Source organism: Thunnus maccoyii, chromosome 15 (assembly GCF_910596095.1).
Source record: "Thunnus maccoyii chromosome 15, fThuMac1.1, whole genome shotgun sequence".
NCBI lineage: Eukaryota > Metazoa > Chordata > Actinopteri > Scombriformes > Scombridae > Thunnus > Thunnus maccoyii.
The window spans coordinates 17,692,486-17,711,224 of record NC_056547.1 but is presented as its reverse complement, the minus strand read 5'-3'; the positions used below and the strand labels follow the sequence as shown (position 1 = coordinate 17,711,224).

The 18,739-nt window shown below is 40.8% G+C and overlaps 1 protein-coding gene across 2 annotated transcripts; it reads left to right on the top strand.

Moving 5' to 3' along the window:
- Window positions 1–1,942: 1,942 nt before the first annotated feature.
- susd5 (sushi domain containing 5) lies at window positions 1,943–18,691 on the top strand. Of its 2 annotated transcripts, XM_042435555.1 has the most exons (5): window positions 1,943–2,516; window positions 3,949–4,126; window positions 8,331–8,440; window positions 11,667–11,855; window positions 13,136–18,691. In XM_042435555.1, the coding sequence occupies exons 1-5, from the start codon at window positions 2,429–2,431 to the stop codon at window positions 15,049–15,051; spliced, it is 2,481 nt and encodes an 826-aa protein (XP_042291489.1). In that variant the 5' UTR covers window positions 1,943–2,428; the 3' UTR covers window positions 15,052–18,691. The 2 variants fall into 2 exon arrangements, with proteins under 2 accessions (XP_042291489.1, XP_042291490.1); XM_042435556.1 differs by lacking the exons at window positions 1,943–2,516; window positions 3,949–4,126; window positions 8,331–8,440 and adding an exon at window positions 10,513–10,552.
- Window positions 18,692–18,739: the final 48 nt, after the last annotated feature.

The window sequence follows — 18,739 nt, the reverse complement described above, 5'->3', positions numbered from 1 at the left end:
CAAACATAATTCTCACCAGCCTCTCTGAGATGGTGCAGGTGTGAATCACTGTCTCTCTCCTCCTCGCCATCCTGCTCCCCTCTCCTGTACACGACCCCCACCTGTCCAGAAATAGCCCCTGTGCATGAGTCACCTTAAACGCCCTCAACCCAGCCCCTCTAAAAAGGGACATCCATAAGGTGAAAGGATGAGAGGTGCATGAGAGCATGGTGAAAAAATGTAACGGAGAGACACACAGAAGGGTGGCTGAAATGGAAAAACATCAGACAGGGATAAGAAACCACAATGTAGCAACAGCATGAGTGAGTCCACCACAGGAGAAGGAGGAAGGAGATTTATGAAAATAAAAAAGGTGGGATGTGATGATGTGCTAAACCTCAATAAAAATGCCACTCCTTATGGAATTTTTTAATCATTGTTTTTTTTGTATCCTACTCCAAATGTTTTCCTTCTTAAAAAAAAAAAAAAAAATTGTATAGCTATTCGAGTGTGCACACATCTGCACACACACAGACGCACATATTGCTTGTGTCCCCCAGGGTCTGCAGTTTTCTCTCACTTCAAATCACACCTATCATCTCTCTTTCAGCAGGGCGCAAGAAAATCTTCCATTCCTCCAATCTCTTTCTCTTCTGCTGCTTCTTCATATTATCTGTTTCTCTCCTTCTTTCCTCTTCGGTTTAAACAGAGAAACAGAGAAGAAGAACGTCTCTATTCTTGACAAAATAATCTCACTATAAGGTTTGTAGCTGTTCTGGAGATTTTTATTGTAGCACAAAAACTTCCTCGGCTGATGACATTTGCCCAGTTTGACTTGTAACTGTTCAAATTTCCATTTCTCTGAGAACTTGAAGGATGTCTCGTCCACGGTGGCTTAAAAATTGAAAATATTCCATGATAGTTTTATAGCTCCATGACAATCAGGCAATCTCTGAGGTCAAGAATAATCTTTTGATCTCCAAATATTCTCTTCTTGTCACTTGTAGATTAGAATATGCCCAAAGATATTGCACATGTATATACGAACAGATACTGCATTAGAGTATGTAGCTTGTTGGGCTTACACAGCATATACACACAAACACTGAACATGTACATACAAACAGATCTATTTTATTCTATTATTCCTATCTTATCTTATTTTATTTTTTACTTACTTTTTTGATGTATAGGCATTCATGTATAGGTATTTATGGGAATTTCTTTCTTTCTTCTTGTGCTGCTGTGTCAAACTGAATTCCCCCTACAGGGGATCAATAAAGTACAATTAATACAATAATACATCTTATCTTATCTTAAACATTCACTCATAAGTGGACAACTGTGATAAGATGGAGACTGCAAATCACTATCCTCATGCATGCACCTATGCGTGGAGATGGACATGCATTTGTTTCTGTGTGCATTTATTATTTATCAAAAGCATATGTGCACGCTATGATAACTTTTATTTCGCTGTGCATAATGTTTTATATGTTGTAATATTAGTTTTACTGGTGTGGATCCTGCATGTATTGGCACTATGCGGGTTGTTATCTCCACCTGCAGATTCAGCGAACAATGACTGCGTGCTCCAAAAAAGCTCTCTATGGGCTGCGGCCATTCGTCTTTATCTCCCTCACCAAATGGGACATACACACACACACACACACACACACAGAGAGAGAGAGAGAGAGAGAGAGAGAGAGAGAGAGAGAGAGAGAGAGAGAGAGAGAGAGAGAGAGAGAGAGAGAGAGAGAGAGAGAGAGAGAGCAGTGGTTTCGGCCCAGCAGAGGGAACAATTCACCTTAATTAAGATTATTATGCTTAAAGGATCAGCTTCATTTGGGTGTACTGAACCTGAGGTCCCTTATTTGGCACTTTGTGTCAATTTGTCTTTAAACAGAAATGCAGCTCCAGTTATTCTTCAATCTAAATACACACTAACACACATTTTTAACATGTAGCTGATGCTTTTATCCAAGTCAGCTGAGAACAATGAGCACGTACAGGACTTCCGTGTCTTGCTCAAGGACACTTCGGCAGCAGCTTTTTACACTCTCTCCCTCTCCCTCTCTGTAAAGGAGCAGTCCGGCTTTGCCCTCCCTCAAGATTTTAAACCGTGACGTATTTACTAACGGGGACACGCGAGTTTTCACACCGGTGCTCCATCTGCTTGCGAGGGCGACTATTTGGGAGATAAACTGCGCCTCGCTCTTGAGCCGCTCCGACCGTTTTCTCTCCGTTATCACCCGCACTTGTCAACAAGCTTATACCATCTTCTGTCTCCTCAGTCCATCTCTGCCACCGGGAGGAAAATAGCGGGAGTTTGCTCTTAAACCTGCAAGATTAAACTTGAGAGTACAATTTCCTCTGGAAGTTTTTTGGACACGTTTTTTTCCCCCAACATTTAAAGTGACATTTAGCCGAACACCAAAGGCGCAGAAAGATGCTGGATCGTTGTAACCAAACTGTTTTGTCATTGCTCTTTGGATGCCTGGTTGGTCTTTTCGTGGCCTCTGTTGTAAACGCAGACGGTAAGTCCATATTTCAATCTATTGTAAAAGAAGACAACAACATAAATTGTATTATAAAATACTCTTTATAGCTACTGTAAATATCTAAAGATGACAACAAAACTATAGACATCATGATTATGCATGACAAACCACTGTTTGTCAAACATAATCATAACCTTTTATTGGAATATTAAAGCTTTCATCCAGAAAGTTGGGTTGGCTCCTGGTCATGACCGTTACTCAAGTGCGCACGGTGGAAGCGCGCGCTATCCTTGATTGTCATCTCGTGCCCATCACCCTCAAAGAGCGTTTCCCCCGCTCAGTCCGTAATCCTTTTCCATCAAATTAAATATTTTATTGAAATACGGAGAAAACACAACACACATAATAAACCTCTGCGTAAAGGGCATGAATGCTGTTTGAGGCGTCAGCGTTGCGCACAGCAGAGTCATCTTTCATCCAGGCTTCTACAGAAACAGCTTAGTTCGGTTCATCTCTAGTTTTACTAAAAATATACATTTAGGAGATTTTACTATTTTGTTTTAGGCCTAAAAGCAAATTTTCTTTACTCCGTTTAAGTCATTGGTGTTTAGAAACACTAATGTGACAATGAGGTGGGAATGAAGGGGACGATGTGCTGCTGTGATGCAGTAAATTAATCACACCTGAAGCAATTAGCCATCAATATAAAGTCTTCCTTGATACTAAAAGTAATATTATATGCCAATTAGAGAATGGTCAAAGATTATTGTTTTGAATTTATTTTGGAAATATGGGCCTTTTATGTGATAAACCCTGTGACTTTATCTTAATTAGGATGGGCACGTCCTGACTGATGATTTACACCTGCGTTTGTAATCTAATGAAAAGAAATATGTGTATTGGTGTGGCAGACATAATCGTGAAACAGACTTTGGTATCAGCCTCAAAATCTGCATTGGTGCTTTGCTATTCCAAAGTATCCATATCCCTTGAATAAAACAGATACATGCTTCATTGTGTAAGTCTCAGGTTTTTCAGTAGCCAAGATGTCCAAAACCATTTAAAAATTGTGGGGTGGTGCTCCCAACCCTGACATATGGGTTGAGGAAATTTTATAAGCACAAAGATTATCCAGTGTTAAAATATTATGACCCTAAAACCAATAACAGATCTTTTAGCCTTCTTTTTTCTTATTGCACATTTTCATTTGTGATGCATGTCTTTTTTCTTCATGAAGGAAGACAAACAAGACAGCAAAGATTATTTTATAAACCACAAAACACTGTTTCATCAGATTGTGTCTAATTCTTACAGACCCTACCGTTATCCAGAAGCCCAAAAGTCAATTTATTCTCTGCAGAAAATATGTCCACTAACACTGACTTTTTCCAATAGCAGAGGTTAATAACAGGCAATAACAGGTTTCAGATGAAACTTACTCCTCGAACTTCTTGTTCTCTCTCCTCAGGTCGAGTGTTTGTGTTGGACCTGAGGAACTCCTCTGGCCTGCAGGGTTTCAGAGATGCTGAACGGGCTTGTGCCTCACAACACGCCCGCTTGGCATCAGCAGCGGAGCTCCGTCATGCTGTGTTGGAGTGCTACTTCTCCCCATGCACCCGTGGGTGGCTCTATGGAGGCACAGTTGGGTAAGAATGGAAGTATTTGTTAATGTGATTGCGTGTGTTTGTGCGTGAGGGTCGCCATTGTTTTAAGGGACATGTAGGAAGACTCAAGACTTCTCGAGATGTCAAAGGTCATTTTGGTGTGTATGTGCTTCTGTGTGTGTGGGACGGAGGTTGTGGGAATGGATGAAAGAGAAAGGAAGTAAAGGCAGCAGCGGCAGTTAAAGAGAGAGCGGTAAGATAGAAGAAGAGAGTGACACATTTCAGGGGGGAAAGAGAAAAAGAGAGAGGAAGAGAGGGAGAAAGACTCCTCTGTTCCTTCCTGGAGGAGGAGGGAATTCTGAGCCGGGGTGTCATGTCGACAACCGCCTCCATTTACACCTCTCATCTCCACGGTAACATGACACACTGCTCTCAGCACCCAGAGACGGGAAAAGACGCACAGACAGACTGGAAGAGAGAGACAGTTGATTTGAGGAAGACAGGTTAGCTTACAGTGAGGTGATTGACAATTTGTTCGCTGTTTTTTGGCGGTAACTAAAAAGGACACACTGAAACGAATGCAGCCTTGGTGTCTCTGGCTCTAATATAAGGTGATTTCAAGCCTGTAGGGTACATGGTGTTCAGTATTACAAGAATGGTGCTGAGGTGCTTCTGCTCTTCAAAGTTGAGCTGAAATACTGCCCTAAATTCTTTAAAAGTGAGAAGCTTTGTTTTACAATGTTGAAAGTGAATCTGTCATCTTCTCTTCCCCCTGAAGTATCTCCCCTTCTCAGCCAAAACACTTCCAGACAGACTAAAACTGATACATATTTACTTCTAACACAACTGAAATCAGTAGTGCATCTAACAAATATTTTCATTATTGACGAATCTGCCGTCACAGTTTCCCAGAGGCCGAGGTAACGTTTTCAAATGTCTTGATTTGTGCGACCAACCATCTAAAATCCAAATTTATTAAATTTGATACAGAAAAAAATTAAAATACAGAAAATCCTCACATTAGTAAAGCTGGGATCAGAGATTTTAGAGAATTTCTGCTATTTCAACACTCAAAATAGTTGGTGATCATTCTATTGTCCATTGATTAATGAGCTAATTCTTTCAGCTACTTCCACAACTGTCATCACTTATCATCACTTAAAGGAAAAATACTGGTGTAGTCCCTAACCGGCTTCAAAATGGCGGCTGCCCCAAGAATGACGAATGTGCTTAGAGGAAGAGCTTTTTTTATTTTCCTACGCTCCCTGCTGTCTCTGTGTTGTCCAGCGGACATCAGCTTTCACACCCTCTTACCATGTTTCACAGTGTATCATCCATCTATCGCTGTGTGTCGAAGCATCCAACTCTACGCCCCTTTCCACCTGAACCTACCTCATCCTTCTGGTCCTTCTTGTGTTAGTGAAGAAAATGGAGGCCGGGGGTTCATTTATCACTTGTAATCGGGAATGAACACACAAAGCGAGCCACTTACATATTTCATGTTAGATGTGACGTCGTTCTTCCTTTCCTGTTTGCTCTATGTGAGGCTGTTTCTTGGCTGTCTGTTGTAGGATCTCCTGTAAGTGTTGGCCAGTGTCCTGTACATGACACTGGCCATATACATGACCCATCCCATATACAGTACACCCCCCCCCCCCCCCCAGGTTTAATGAGAACATCAGGAGCTCCACACCTCCCTCCTCCCACCTCCCCTATTTCTGATGACTCAGTAGAGGAGTGATGATAATTAAGTTGAATGACGCTAAACTAACCGAACATGGAATTTCAGACCCGTTTGGAGCTTTAAACTGGTGTATCTCATTATGAGAAGTATCATTATAGTGAGTGATCATTTTAATTACTGAATCATAACATATTTGGGACAATACTGGGTCCAAGTACCATGTGTACAAAAATACTAGAATCAAGTGATATTACGTGTAACACCTGGAATTATGGTGGAAAAATAACTTTTCCAGTTATGTAAGAGCTGGGTCTTAAAAAGAGTGTTAGAGATACACTTTGACATTTCTTTTTTCCCTTTTCAACATTTTTCTCTTTGTGTTGATAGTAACAATAGAGAGATTTGAAAGGATATGATGTCCAGATTTAGTCATTTCTTACATTTTATCTATTCAAGACGTTTCTCTAAAATAATCAACCAACTCAGACGGGAAGCAATATGCTGCAAATACAAATCAAGTTAGCTTTATATAGCACCTTTGCAAACATTATTCTTATTTTAAAGCATAAAGAAAGGGGCTTGCCACACACCAAAAATAGAATAAACGTAGGTTGGTGTGCATCAAGCCCTAACTTATGGTTTGAATCTTTTTCATTGCCTGTTTTGGCCAGTCTCCAGTTTGTCTACAGTCTCTCCCACAACCTTCACTTCCAATAAATGTCCCTTTAATTCACATCATTTTCTATCTGCAGCCCTCGAACCCTCACAATCAATCAAACTTAATTTGTATAGCAACTTTTGTACCGGTTAGCACAATTCAAAGTGCTTTCCAGGTGAATGACAAGCCAATAATAAAAGTACAAATGTAAACAGTAAATTAAAACCAACGAGACAAATAAAAACGGATAAAACTGCAATAATAAAATAAATACAATAGATTTCTATGTAGTTTTCATTGTGGTGTTTTGACAGTTTTCCAGAAGGTAGCACTCTGGTGTTGATGCCAGTTAATCAAGTCTGCAGAATGGCTTGACATCATTTGTAGGTCTGTTGCATAATAACAAGTGCTTCTCAGATTGACTCTGCTGTCTTAACATCTTTCTCTTACCTGTCAATCATAGATCTGCTGCCCCGGTAACCAAACACAATAATACGATCAGACTGAATCAACACCAAACACACACCTTTTGGGTTTTCTCCTGTAATAGTAATGTCATGTAAGGTGAGGGTTTTAAGAAAAGGTTATTCATTCAGGTACAACGACTTATAGAGGTCAGTCTTTTTTTTTACCTCTTACCCTCTCTCTGTATCTCTCTCTGTATCTCTCTCTCACACACACACACAGATGTCTGCAGGAGCTATAGTTTAATATGAAAACAATCTTTCCGTTTTTTGCCTCTCTCGTGTTTTCTTGGCGATTTCTGTCTCGCTGCCCATTTCTCTCTCTCCCTCAGACTTTTGTCCTTATAAGCTGAAGTTAGCATGGCACAAGCATGCAGTATGACTCACACTACTTCTCACAGTCTCACTGCTCTGCCAGTCAAATTCTTTCCAATTACTGATGCTTTGATTAACTCCGCTGCACACACACACACACACACACAGACTCGCAGACACTCAAGTCTGGGCCGATACCTTTTCCATTTAATGATGCTTGATTTATATCACTGGTCAAACTTGTCATTAATGAAAAGTGTAATATGTCTGACTTTTAATGACTTTTCTGGACCCTGCCAATATTTGCTTTGAATTTTCTTTTCACATGAGGTTGATTGGTGCTGGGAGCTGCTCTGGGAACGTGATTTGATTGGCCGGGGAAGTTTGAGTCATTCTTATCTGCTGCTTTTGGAAGACAAATATATCCTATAAACCTTATTAATGTTGCAACAAAAATAGACCATTTACTCATCGTTTTTTTACTACTGCAGCTTGTAGGCACTGTGCACTGACCGTGTTACTTTTGGACCCTGTTGAATATACGTTTTATATTAGGCCCCTGATGTTATGATTGTCCTATATAAGTTGGATGTAATTCAAGGCTTGTACATGGGAATGTTAGTCACTAATGTGCCATAGTGTGATAATATTGTACTGCAGGCTACAACTGCTGATACTGCAGCATGTCTGAGCCATGATATGTGTTCCTGGACTCTGATGTCATGCTGTAATAATATTTGATTAGGCAACAAATCTGATGGTGTCCAAAAAAGCAGCAAATATGTGTCTGTGTCTGTATGTCTGTGCCCTTTTGTTCCCCACCGGGACTGTAGCTTTAAACATGGTATTATTCAGCAGATATGTGTCATCAGTTTTATCAATGGTGTAATGCTGTAAGTACAGGATACAGGAGATGTACCTTAGGGAGTCTGTCTGTGTGTGTGAGTGTGTGTGTGTCCCTTAAAAGCAAACACACTGGGTTTAATTATGACCATCCTCAATCCTAGAGTCCCTTAGGGGTGCTTAAAAGCTTCGCTCTAGGCCAGTTGCTCTCAATAAAGTTGTAATTAATAGGTGTGTTTGTGTGTATGTGAATGTTAAATCTATCTATCTATTGATTTCTAGGACCACAGTGTGTAATATTGTGGGCGGTACACTGAAAGCAGTGGATGTGAGAACAGAAAATGCTACAGAGGAAACAGCACACCTGGACGCCTTCTGCATCAAAGACAAAGGTCAGTAAACACACACATACACAAATGTATGCCCTCATTTTTTAAATCTTACGCACATAAGGTGCATCCTGACCTGAAATAGTAGTAGAAACTCATGGTTATGAATGGATGAGCCTTGTGTGTAACAGTATGTGTGCAGTTCTCTTTCCTGAAATATTTAGTGAGGTGTGAAAGAGGCTGTGTCCCTGCGTTCCTTCCATCTACACCTCCGCTTATAACACTCTCTATAATGCTTGTGTGTGTGTGTGTGTGTGTGTGTGTGTGTGTGTGTGTGTGTGTGTGTGTGTCATTTCTGTGTTTTTACTCATATCATTTATATACCAATCTGTGATATTCTAATGAATATCAGTGTGTGTGTGTGTGTGTGTGTGTGTGATGATATAACTTGATCCGTGAATGTACGTAAGCCCTGACGGAGCTGAAGCTAAATTCCACACACCTATTCCACTTGAGTCTGAGAGGGGAAGGGGACCAGTGGTTGGTTTTGGATCAGACTATTATTGGACATCACCCAGAGGAGGTCTGTAGTCCTTCCTCATAAACAGTAGACCTACTGTGGCTGTTTATATACCACGCACACCCTGAGGCTGGAAGGAACACTCTGCTGTGGGAAAAATGAACAGTACAGATCTACTTAACGCAGGGACAAAACTTCACAGTCAGGGCTGTGGTTGTGGCTACAGCTATGGTTGCTGTGATAAGAGATACTGGAAGTATGAAGTGCCAGTCCAATTATAAGAGCAATATACAATTTAAATATTATATTAAATTATATTAAAGTGACCCTTTTATTATTTTGTTAACCTTTATTTAAAGTGGCTATAATCGTTATTTTTTATATTAACAATATCAATTAGAGGTGTCGCTCATAATGACGAACCTACAGTGAATTATCACCAAAGTCTGTAGCTCCCCTCGGCTTTACAGAGCTTTATAGCGAGTTACAGCTCATTGTTTAGCTGTGCAGCCCGCAACGTCACTGTTTTGGTTGACTCTCACCATTCTCATAGCTGTTTTCACAGAACCCCCCCCCAAAAAAACCACTACCTGTCTACTACCTGCTCAGCACCAAATGGCAAACAGACAGTTAGTGACTAGCTGATGAACATAGTGGATTTAGGATTTAGCAGCTAAAGAGCCAGATATTTCCCTCAGGAGTTGATAGAGACCAAAAACAGAGCTAAAAGAGAGTGGATATTGGATTTACATTCATCAGGTGGACAGAAACACGACTCCAAATGAATGATAATGTTGCCCCTTAACTGCTGGATGTGTAAATAAGCAACAGTTTGCTAGCAAGCAGTGTTGTGTTCACTACTTGCTTCTGCTGCCCCCAAGTGGCCAAAAAATCGGTTAATGCAGGTTTAAGCAGGAGAACCTCATTTAGATTAAAAATCCCTTTTGTCAAGAGAGTTCTGGCCAAGATAGGCAACAACAACAATAACGAGTACGCCTACACACAAATGACATAAAACAGACACCACAAAATATGTCTCAAAATACCACAATATCAGACTAAGAGTCTACCGCTTTACTCAAGTGTTTCCATTTGATGCTACTTTATACTTCCACTCTACTACATTTCAGAGGGAAATATTGTACTTTCTACTACACTACATTTATTTAAAAGCTTTAGTTACTTTTCAGATGAAGATTTGACACAATGGATAATATAACAAACTTTTAAAATACAACATATTGTTAAAGATGAAACCAGTGGTTTCCAACCAGTCTTACAAAAAGCAGTGTGTAGTCAGATTTGTTCATCAGGACGTTTTTTCTTCTTTCCTCCCCCATTAATCATCTCACAACCCCTCACATTTATCTAGTGACCCTTTTGAGGGGCCTTACCCCTACGTTCGGAACCACTGGACTAAATTAGCTAACTGTATATAAAGTAGTTGAAACTAGCTCCACCTCCAGCAGCTACAACAGTAACATGCTGCTCTAACACTGATGCTTCAGTATTAATAATCTAATGATGTCATATATAATAATATATCAATCAGAGGGACCAAACCAATACTTTTACTTTCATACTTTAACTACATTTTGCTGCTAATACTTATGTACTTTTACTTAAGTAGGATTTTTCATGCAGGACTTTTACTTGTAAGTATTTTTACATTGCTGTATTGGTACTTTTACTTAAGTAACAGGATCTGAGTACTTCTTCCACCACTGGCCATGCTAAATGCTAACATCAGCATGCTAACATGCTCACAATGACAATCCTAACATGCAAATGTTTAGCAGGTATAATGTTTACCATGTTCACCATCTTAGTTTTCGTGTGTTATCATGCTAACATCTGCTAATTAGCACTAAACACAAAGTATAGCTGAAGCTGAGGTGAATGTTATTAGTTTTGCAGAACTGAAATTTTGAATTGATGATGGCACAAGACGAAAGTTATAGGAAAGTTGTTATAATTCACCCAATTGTAAATGTGTGTACCAGATTTCATGGTAATACATAAATAGTTTCACTTAAACCCACAAATCACAACCTCATGAAGGCACATAATGAAAAGTCAAAGGATCACCATAGTTAAGGATTTGTTCTATGTGGATCATGGAAATCTACACAAATTTGAATGAAAATCCATACAAAAGTTACAAAAATTGTTGAGAGATTTCAATCTGGAACAAAGTGGTGGGCTGATAGACCAGCCAACACTGTCATCCCTAAAACTGTGCTGCTAGCAAACAATGCAGTGCTTTTGGAAATAGCAGTAACCTATAAGTATAGTTGTACTTGCCAAAACACAATGTTGTCCTGTCATGTGATGTTACAGCGTGTCAATAATTTGAGGCAATGAATATGTCATTATTTGTTAAATAAACTTTGCTGCCTTCTTATTATTAGCCTGAAAACTTAAAGCTGAGTCAGGACAATAGACAGCCGTTATCTCATGACAGTGACATTGTTAGTGGAAGGGTTTGTCAAAATTACATCCACATTTCCCATAAAACCCCATTGCTTCCCGTCCCTTGAGTCATTCTTATCTCCTTTTGTTTACAAATGGGATACTCACACTGGAAAGCTGAAAATAATGAGTGTGGTCATGTTTCATTAACAACACTGTTTTATACTGAATAGGGTTAGCATCATCTTTATCTAATAGTTTAAGAACTCAAAACATTTACATCCAACTTTTTAAGATTGATGTGTCTTTTATTCTTTTTCTTTTAACATTAAATGCATCTGTGTTTGTTGCTGACAGGTGTGGCGTGTGGTGATCCTCCATCCTTTCCAAATGCTCGTATGCAGGGACACAGTGACTTGGAGATGGGCGACGAGCTGCTGTACACATGTGTGCCGGGTTATGTGATGTCCAGTGGACACAGTGCCTTCAGCCTCCTGTGCGACAGCTGTGGAGAGTGGTATGGACTGGTGCAGGTTTGTGTCAAAGGTAAGAAGGTGTTTAAAATATTTATGTTGTATTCTTGTATTTGTATTCCTCTTCAAAGCTCTTGTTAGCTCCCACTGTTGTTAGGTGATGAGTGCCTGATTCCTGGCTTTTGGAAAACAATGTCTCAGTTGTGAGTTGCGATGAAAATGGCTGCTATGGCACCTCAGTGTGACATGCCATAATGTGGCCCAGTTCACAACAGAGGGAGAAGGGTGCAAGAGTTTTCTATGAAGGCAGAATCTAAAGCTCATGTGCATGGTTAGCTAACAGAGATGTAGACATGTTTGTGCTCTAAACCAGAGGTTCCCAAATTGTATCTGAAGGGTCACAAAATGATTTTTCAGATTTTACTTTTTAATTTGCATTATTCTCTTTTGAAATAATAATTTCACCTATTCAAATATCTAGAAATCCTTCAAATGTATCAATCTTGTGAGAGAAATTATTATACGAATATGTACATGTGCTTGTGTGAACTTGTGAAAGGTTGAAAGTACTTATTGACAGTAATAGAAACCATGTTTGTGCTTCTGAACTGTATGTTCCCATGTGAAAGAGAAACAAAGAACATCTGTTCATGCTGAAGCATATCCTGCCATGTCTGTTTGGCTATAACCACACATAGATTAGTCACAACTCCTTACTCCTTAAGGAGTCTCTGAGAAAGAGATAAAGAAGTATTCGCCCCACTCTTCGGGACTCACTCCTCTGCAGCAGCTTGTACATCTGTGTCGAGTGTGCCAAGCTCTGAGCATTAAATGAAGTGTGACAATACTGTACCGAGAATTGTTTCTTTCCTCATTGAAGTCAAGTACAAGAGGTTGAACTGCTCTCAACTGCTATCATGTTTTGAGTAGGCTATAACCTGTGATGAAGGGTAAACTATAAAGTAGATATTGCTTTATCTTAAAGGAATAGAATAGTTCAACGTTTTGGGAATTTTTAGCATTTTCTTTCTTGTTGAAAGTTAGATGAAAAGACGAGAAGATTGATGTCGCTCTCTTATGTTCAATATGTAGCTGGAGCTAGCAGCCGTTTAGCTTAGCTTAGCATAAAGACTGGAAACTGAGGGAGGCGGGGGTGATTATTGGACTTCAGAAAATTACTGCTCCCAGCCAAGAAATAATGAGCTGTTGAAGCACTACATGTGAATCTATTTCCTTTAGACAGAGCCAGGCTATCTAATGCAAATGCTCTTTTTGATTTCTTTGAGTTGAGCTATATGATCATGAATGTAGAGAATTGATGTAACTTTCTGTTTCTTCTTTATGTGTTTGCAGATGAGACTGAGAGTCACGTGGACTATGAGGACAAGTTCACAGATTCCTATGGAGGGGCAGAGCACCACAATGAGGGACCAGAGGAAGCTCATGGCGAAGTGTACGAGGAGGTGCATGGAGCAGCATATCCGGAGGGGAAGAGGACTCAGGAGCAGGAAGGGACAAGCTTCAGTTTCGAGGGAGAGGTGGAGCATCAAGACCAGCGTGGAGAGCAGGAAGTGGGAGGAGAGGTGACTGAGCACGGTAGGAAATTTGAAGGAGCTATAAAAGCAGGAGAGAAAGACAAGGAACAGGCTGCTGAGGACTTAATAGGCCATCCGAGGTGGGAACAGGAGAGGAAGGAGGTGGTCAAAACTGATGCCACAGAGGCACCTGTCTCTCTTCTCTCCCAGAAACACCTCTTCTGGTTCCCCTCTGAGGCCTTTCAGCAGGAGGGTCACCCGGTCTCCACCAGTCCTGTCACACAGACTACGCAGAGGGCTTCGGGTGCCCAATCAGATGAGAGTAAAGAGCAGGAGAGCCAAGAAAGGCAGCCCCACCAGCTTCCTGTTGATGATCATGATCATGATCACGAGCAAGACAGCTATGCCGATCACGACACAAATGACCGAGATGATCATGACAACAGCCACCATGACGACCAGGACGTCCATGACGACAGCCACCACGATGATCAAGATGACCACCACAGTCATCAGGACGAAGATGGCCATGATGATGATTCGAAACATTACATTTCAGCTCAGGATGATGATCTGGACAGACGTGGTCGCTATGAAAATCATGATGACCGTTATGACCATTATGACATGGGTGAACATGAAGATGAGCGTGATCATGTTCGCTACGGTAGCCAGGATTATGATGATCGAGAAGATACTTACGATGAACACGAAAGCTACGAGGATCACGAGGATGTGACAGACGATCACACTGACGATGATCAGGAACATCCTGATGGTTTGGAGGAACATCCAGACAGTCGCGACCACGATGACGGCAAGGAACATTACGATACAAGTGAAGACGATCATGACCACGACAATCTCGATGATCATGAGCACATTGACCATGACAGCTATGACGACCATGACAGCCATGATAGCCATGAAGATAATGACGATGGCCATCCGCATGTCATCTTTTCTATAGAAACAGATGAACGTCAGAATGTCACCCAGAAGGGAGCAGAAGGAGCAGCCACCACGGATGAGACCTGGCTGGACGGGTACCCAGTCGCTCAAGAGGAAACTGAAACAAGTGACTCCACAACAGAAAGGGTGGGACCAGAAGATAGAGAGGGGGGAACTGTTGTCAGGACAACAGACAGACCCAATGAGGTGGAGAAGCCTGCCCCTTACACCAGTTTACCAGAGATGCCTGAGTCTCCCACTAATGACTCTGACTTAGAGCAAGGCGGAGTGGTGCCTCGCTTGATCCCCACTGCTGCTCCTTCTCCTGACAAGCCAGAGCCCTCGAACTCCGACACCCTGGAATACGACACACAACAGGCAGCTCCTACCCACTCCTGGATGGGTGACCTCACCGAGCACCCCTTTCTCAATCATGGCCCGGCCCCACCTGTGCACGATGGCGACGTCATCACCGGAGCGATGGAGGAACACACTGTGCACAACCTGCCCGGCGAGACCGGCGATAGGGGCGAGGTGGAAGGAGAGATGGGGGAGGCAATCTGTACAGGTGAGGACTGCCCTCCCCATCCTCCCAGCTCTTCCAGCCGAGGTCCCACGGTGGCAGCCATAATCGTGGCAGTGTGTGTGATCGCTGCGGCGGTCATCGTCGGGGTGTGGTGTTACCGGCGGCAACAGCAGAAAAGCTCAATGTACAAGATGAATGGGAAGGGGCAAAGTCAGACCAGACAGGGCCAACAGATAGAGATGCAGCAAAAAGTTTAGGAGAGAGCTAAAGAGAGAGGGATGGACACTGACGGAGGGCAGAGACATTTGGGAATTTGGGATGATTCAGAGGAATTTGAGCGGAAAGCACAGCCCCTCATCTTGCTAGACACTACTGCATATTTGAAGATTCTGGATAGGTATGAAGAGATGATTTGGACCACGAAGCAGGTGTGAAAGGCAAAACCTTACCTGTGTGAAAATATAGTAAATATAGTAAAACAACAAGAACTGATGCTCAACAAAGTGAAAAAAGATTATTTGTAAGGAATTTTACTCATCTTTGTCATACCTACCCATTATTTTCAAAGCTCTGGCATCTAGCTGGACAGGTGGAGGGACTGTGCCTGGACTGGACTCAGCCCCAGGAAGGAGATTATAAGGAAATGACCATGTAGGAAAACCACAACAGAGGGCACATCTGCCTGAATATATGAACTGAGACTTCAACCTCCAACGCTCTTGGACATTCTTTTGTGTTACCTTGCTGTTGTTTTTGATGGTTTCATTGACTGCTCTGTTAATTGTCGATGTGTATTGTTCTGGATTTGTCAATCTCAATCTTCTCTTCTGTTTATTGTGTTGATAAAAACTGTATCCCACTCCAGGACAAGAGCGCTGAAGTTCAGAACACTTTCAGATCATTGCAGCAGATTTGCTCGTCCCAAATGAACGACCCGTCTTGTATTAGACTAGCATGAAAGAAAAAAAGGATGATGATGATGATTAGAGCAGATGAAAGAGTATAATGAGTGGTATGAAGAAAAGTGACGGGGGAAGAGTAGAAAAAGTGGCAGATACAAAACGGGGAGGTGTGAGGAGTGAAAGGATGACAGGATACAGATTTTCCTGTCCCTGTTGGTTTTGACAGTGGTTTGGTGGGAGATTTAGAGTGGGTGTCCAGACTGCAGACTCAGCCCCTTTGTGTGCATGTGTGTGAGTATATGTGTGTGTGTGTGTGTGTGTGTGTGTGTCTCAGGTCCGTGCAATATACCGGTCAGCGGTTGAAGTTCCCGACTGAGGAACCAGAGAGCATGCCGACGGTTTTCAGGCCGACCAGAGATCAAACATTGTGGTGTTGCCATGGCAACAAAGATAACCTAAGAACACAATCACAAACGTTATAATTTAAATTTGAGTTATTATGAATAGTTTGAAATAATCTGACTGCTGTCGGTGTAATGCAAAGTTATTATTTTTCTCATGAAAATTCAATCAAAATTGTTATTAGATTTCTAAATAACTTGTGGAGTTGGAGCGCCAATAACAGGACTTTAGGTAAAATCTAAGGCTGGACCACATGTTCTAATATGTGTATCATAATAAATTGTTGTATTTACCTTACCTATAATGATAAATGTAAAGTGAGACATTCATCAGTGGATGATATTTACTTTCATGAGTTCTGATGTTTGTCCTGACTGTAGATTTGTATGTTTCTGTAATATTTACACTTGCTGTTTCCATAATGTGCCAAATACATGAAATACACACGGAAAAATAGAAAAGTTCCAACAGTAAAAAAAAAGGGCAAATGTAAATAAATTCAAATAGCCATGAGAGGGTTTAAACTTAAAGATTAGAGTTTGTAATTCATGTGATGTATAAAGATAAACTGTATGGCAATGACTTCAATAGAAAGAGCTTTATTGTAGGTGTGTCAGTGTTAGTGGGTGTTATCTAGTAGACAAGGTACTTTATGGTGTCGTCAGTTGTAAGTATATGTCCAACTTTCCAAAACATCCAGTGTTCTCAGCTGGATTATAAAAAGCTTTTTTAGATGTGTTTTCTAATCTGGTTATGAAATAAGGATTTGGTGGATTTGGGTTTAGTCAAAAACAGCCAATTTCTATTCCTAAATTCAAACTGATAAAAATTATTTCCACATTGTAGTATCTGAGAGTGGAGTAATGATCTAGTGAGGTCATGGGAAATAAAGTATCTGTAGAATTTTTTTTTTTCTTTAATGATGTGTTTTATGTATTTTTACATATTTCCAAGACCTTAATGGTCCCAAGATGTTAAAAAAACATAACCCCTCCCCCAAACACACACAAGACATTCAATATAAAACTAAATAATAAAATCCTGAAATCCAAAATCATATCACCACAAATTAAATAAAAAACAATAATAATGCTCACATCAAAACAACAAGGATAATTTGATGGCTTTTGTTAAAATGTCCTTGAAAAAATTCCTTGTAAATCTGTGACCAACACTCTTATAAGCCCCTTTCCTCTTTCAACAACTGGATGTGTAGCGGAAAGCTTTTCCACAACACCATACAGTCTGTTTCTGTAAATATGAACCTCTGACTATAATAACTTTCTGTTTCAGATTGTAGCATAACTGGTGTCGAGAAAATGGGACATATCTCTCTTCACCAGGACAGTCGAGCTCGGTTGATATTAGACATTACCTCTTCAGGTCTTACACAGGGTCAGCTAATCTCCACTCTACTCAAAATCTACTCCACTGCCTTTTACTTCACCTACCACTCCACACTGCTGTTGAAACACAAGTACTGTACTCCTGTCGTCAGCTTTTGTCCATGCTTGAAGACTGAAAATAATCATAGAGAAAGTTAAAAATACCGAGATTACATTTGGGATCACTCGAGTTACATGCAAAACCATGAGCACAAGATTTGAAAGAAAGCAAGTATTAAAAAAGGAAAACAAGAAAAGTGCTACTATTTCATCATGTCTGTTTCTTCTTCATCTCAAAGTGCCTGATGAGTGTGATGTCAGGATGAAGTGTGTACTGTGTATGTGTTCTGTAGGCCACAATAAACTCCTAAACATGTGACTATGGGGTTATTATTACACTGTACACAACTTTGTGTTTTTTATTTCTGTCAGGTTCACACATATCAGACCATGGTCACTTTTGGTGACATTACATTAATTTCCTGGAGACTTACCTTAACCCTAACCATCACCACTACTTTCCTAACCCCAACCTTAACCACTCACCCAAAAATCATCTTTTTCCCAACTGAGGACACGGCTTTTGTCCCCAATTGGTCAAGTCATCCCCAGTTAACTGGTCCTAAGTTTGAAATCTGTCCCCAAAAGTAGCCTATGACAGACACAACGGACGCATTCACACACACTGTATTTCAGATTTCACCAGTGAGTGTGTGTGTGAACAGTGCTTGACCTTTTGTCAAATCTCGAGGTGTGACTATGACCTGTGACCTTCACTCCTGACAATCAGGCTTTTATCTTAATTTTTAACCAATGTCCCTTCCACCAGCCATAATCATCTACTTCTCTGTGACATGTTCCAAAAATGTTGAAAAACAATAAATGAAAGGAGATGATAGATAAGTACGGGCGAGGGAGAAATAATAAAACACATACAGTAAAAACAGGCAGGACAGAAAGCGGACGCAGAGTCAGAGAAACAGTAAGACAGAGGGAATGTTCCTCTGTGGGTTTTTAACATCGCTGTGTGATAAACTGCACAGAGACTCAATGTTCAAACATTATTAAACAACTCAGTGTTTCCTCTGGCTGTCTCTCTCTGCTCAGCACAGCCCTCCAGACCTGATCAAGTCTAAAAAGGACCCATGCTGTTCAACTCCATCCACTCCTTTCTATCATCTCTCTGGGAATTTTTATTGGCGTCTGAGTCAAAAATCAATTATTCCCAACTAGTCGCATTCCCAAAACCAGTAACT

Excerpts from the sequence above, each read along its gene's own strand:
- susd5 (XM_042435555.1), top strand. The coding sequence starts at position 2,429 with ATGCTGGATCGTTGTAACCAAACTGTTTTGTCATTGCTCTTTGGATGC. Across the intron at positions 2,517-3,948 it reads CTCTGTTGTAAACGCAGACG|GTCGAGTGTTTGTGTTGGAC; the intron begins GTAAGTCCATAT and ends CTCTCTCCTCAG. Across the intron at positions 4,127-8,330 it reads CTCTATGGAGGCACAGTTGG|GACCACAGTGTGTAATATTG; the intron begins GTAAGAATGGAA and ends ATTGATTTCTAG.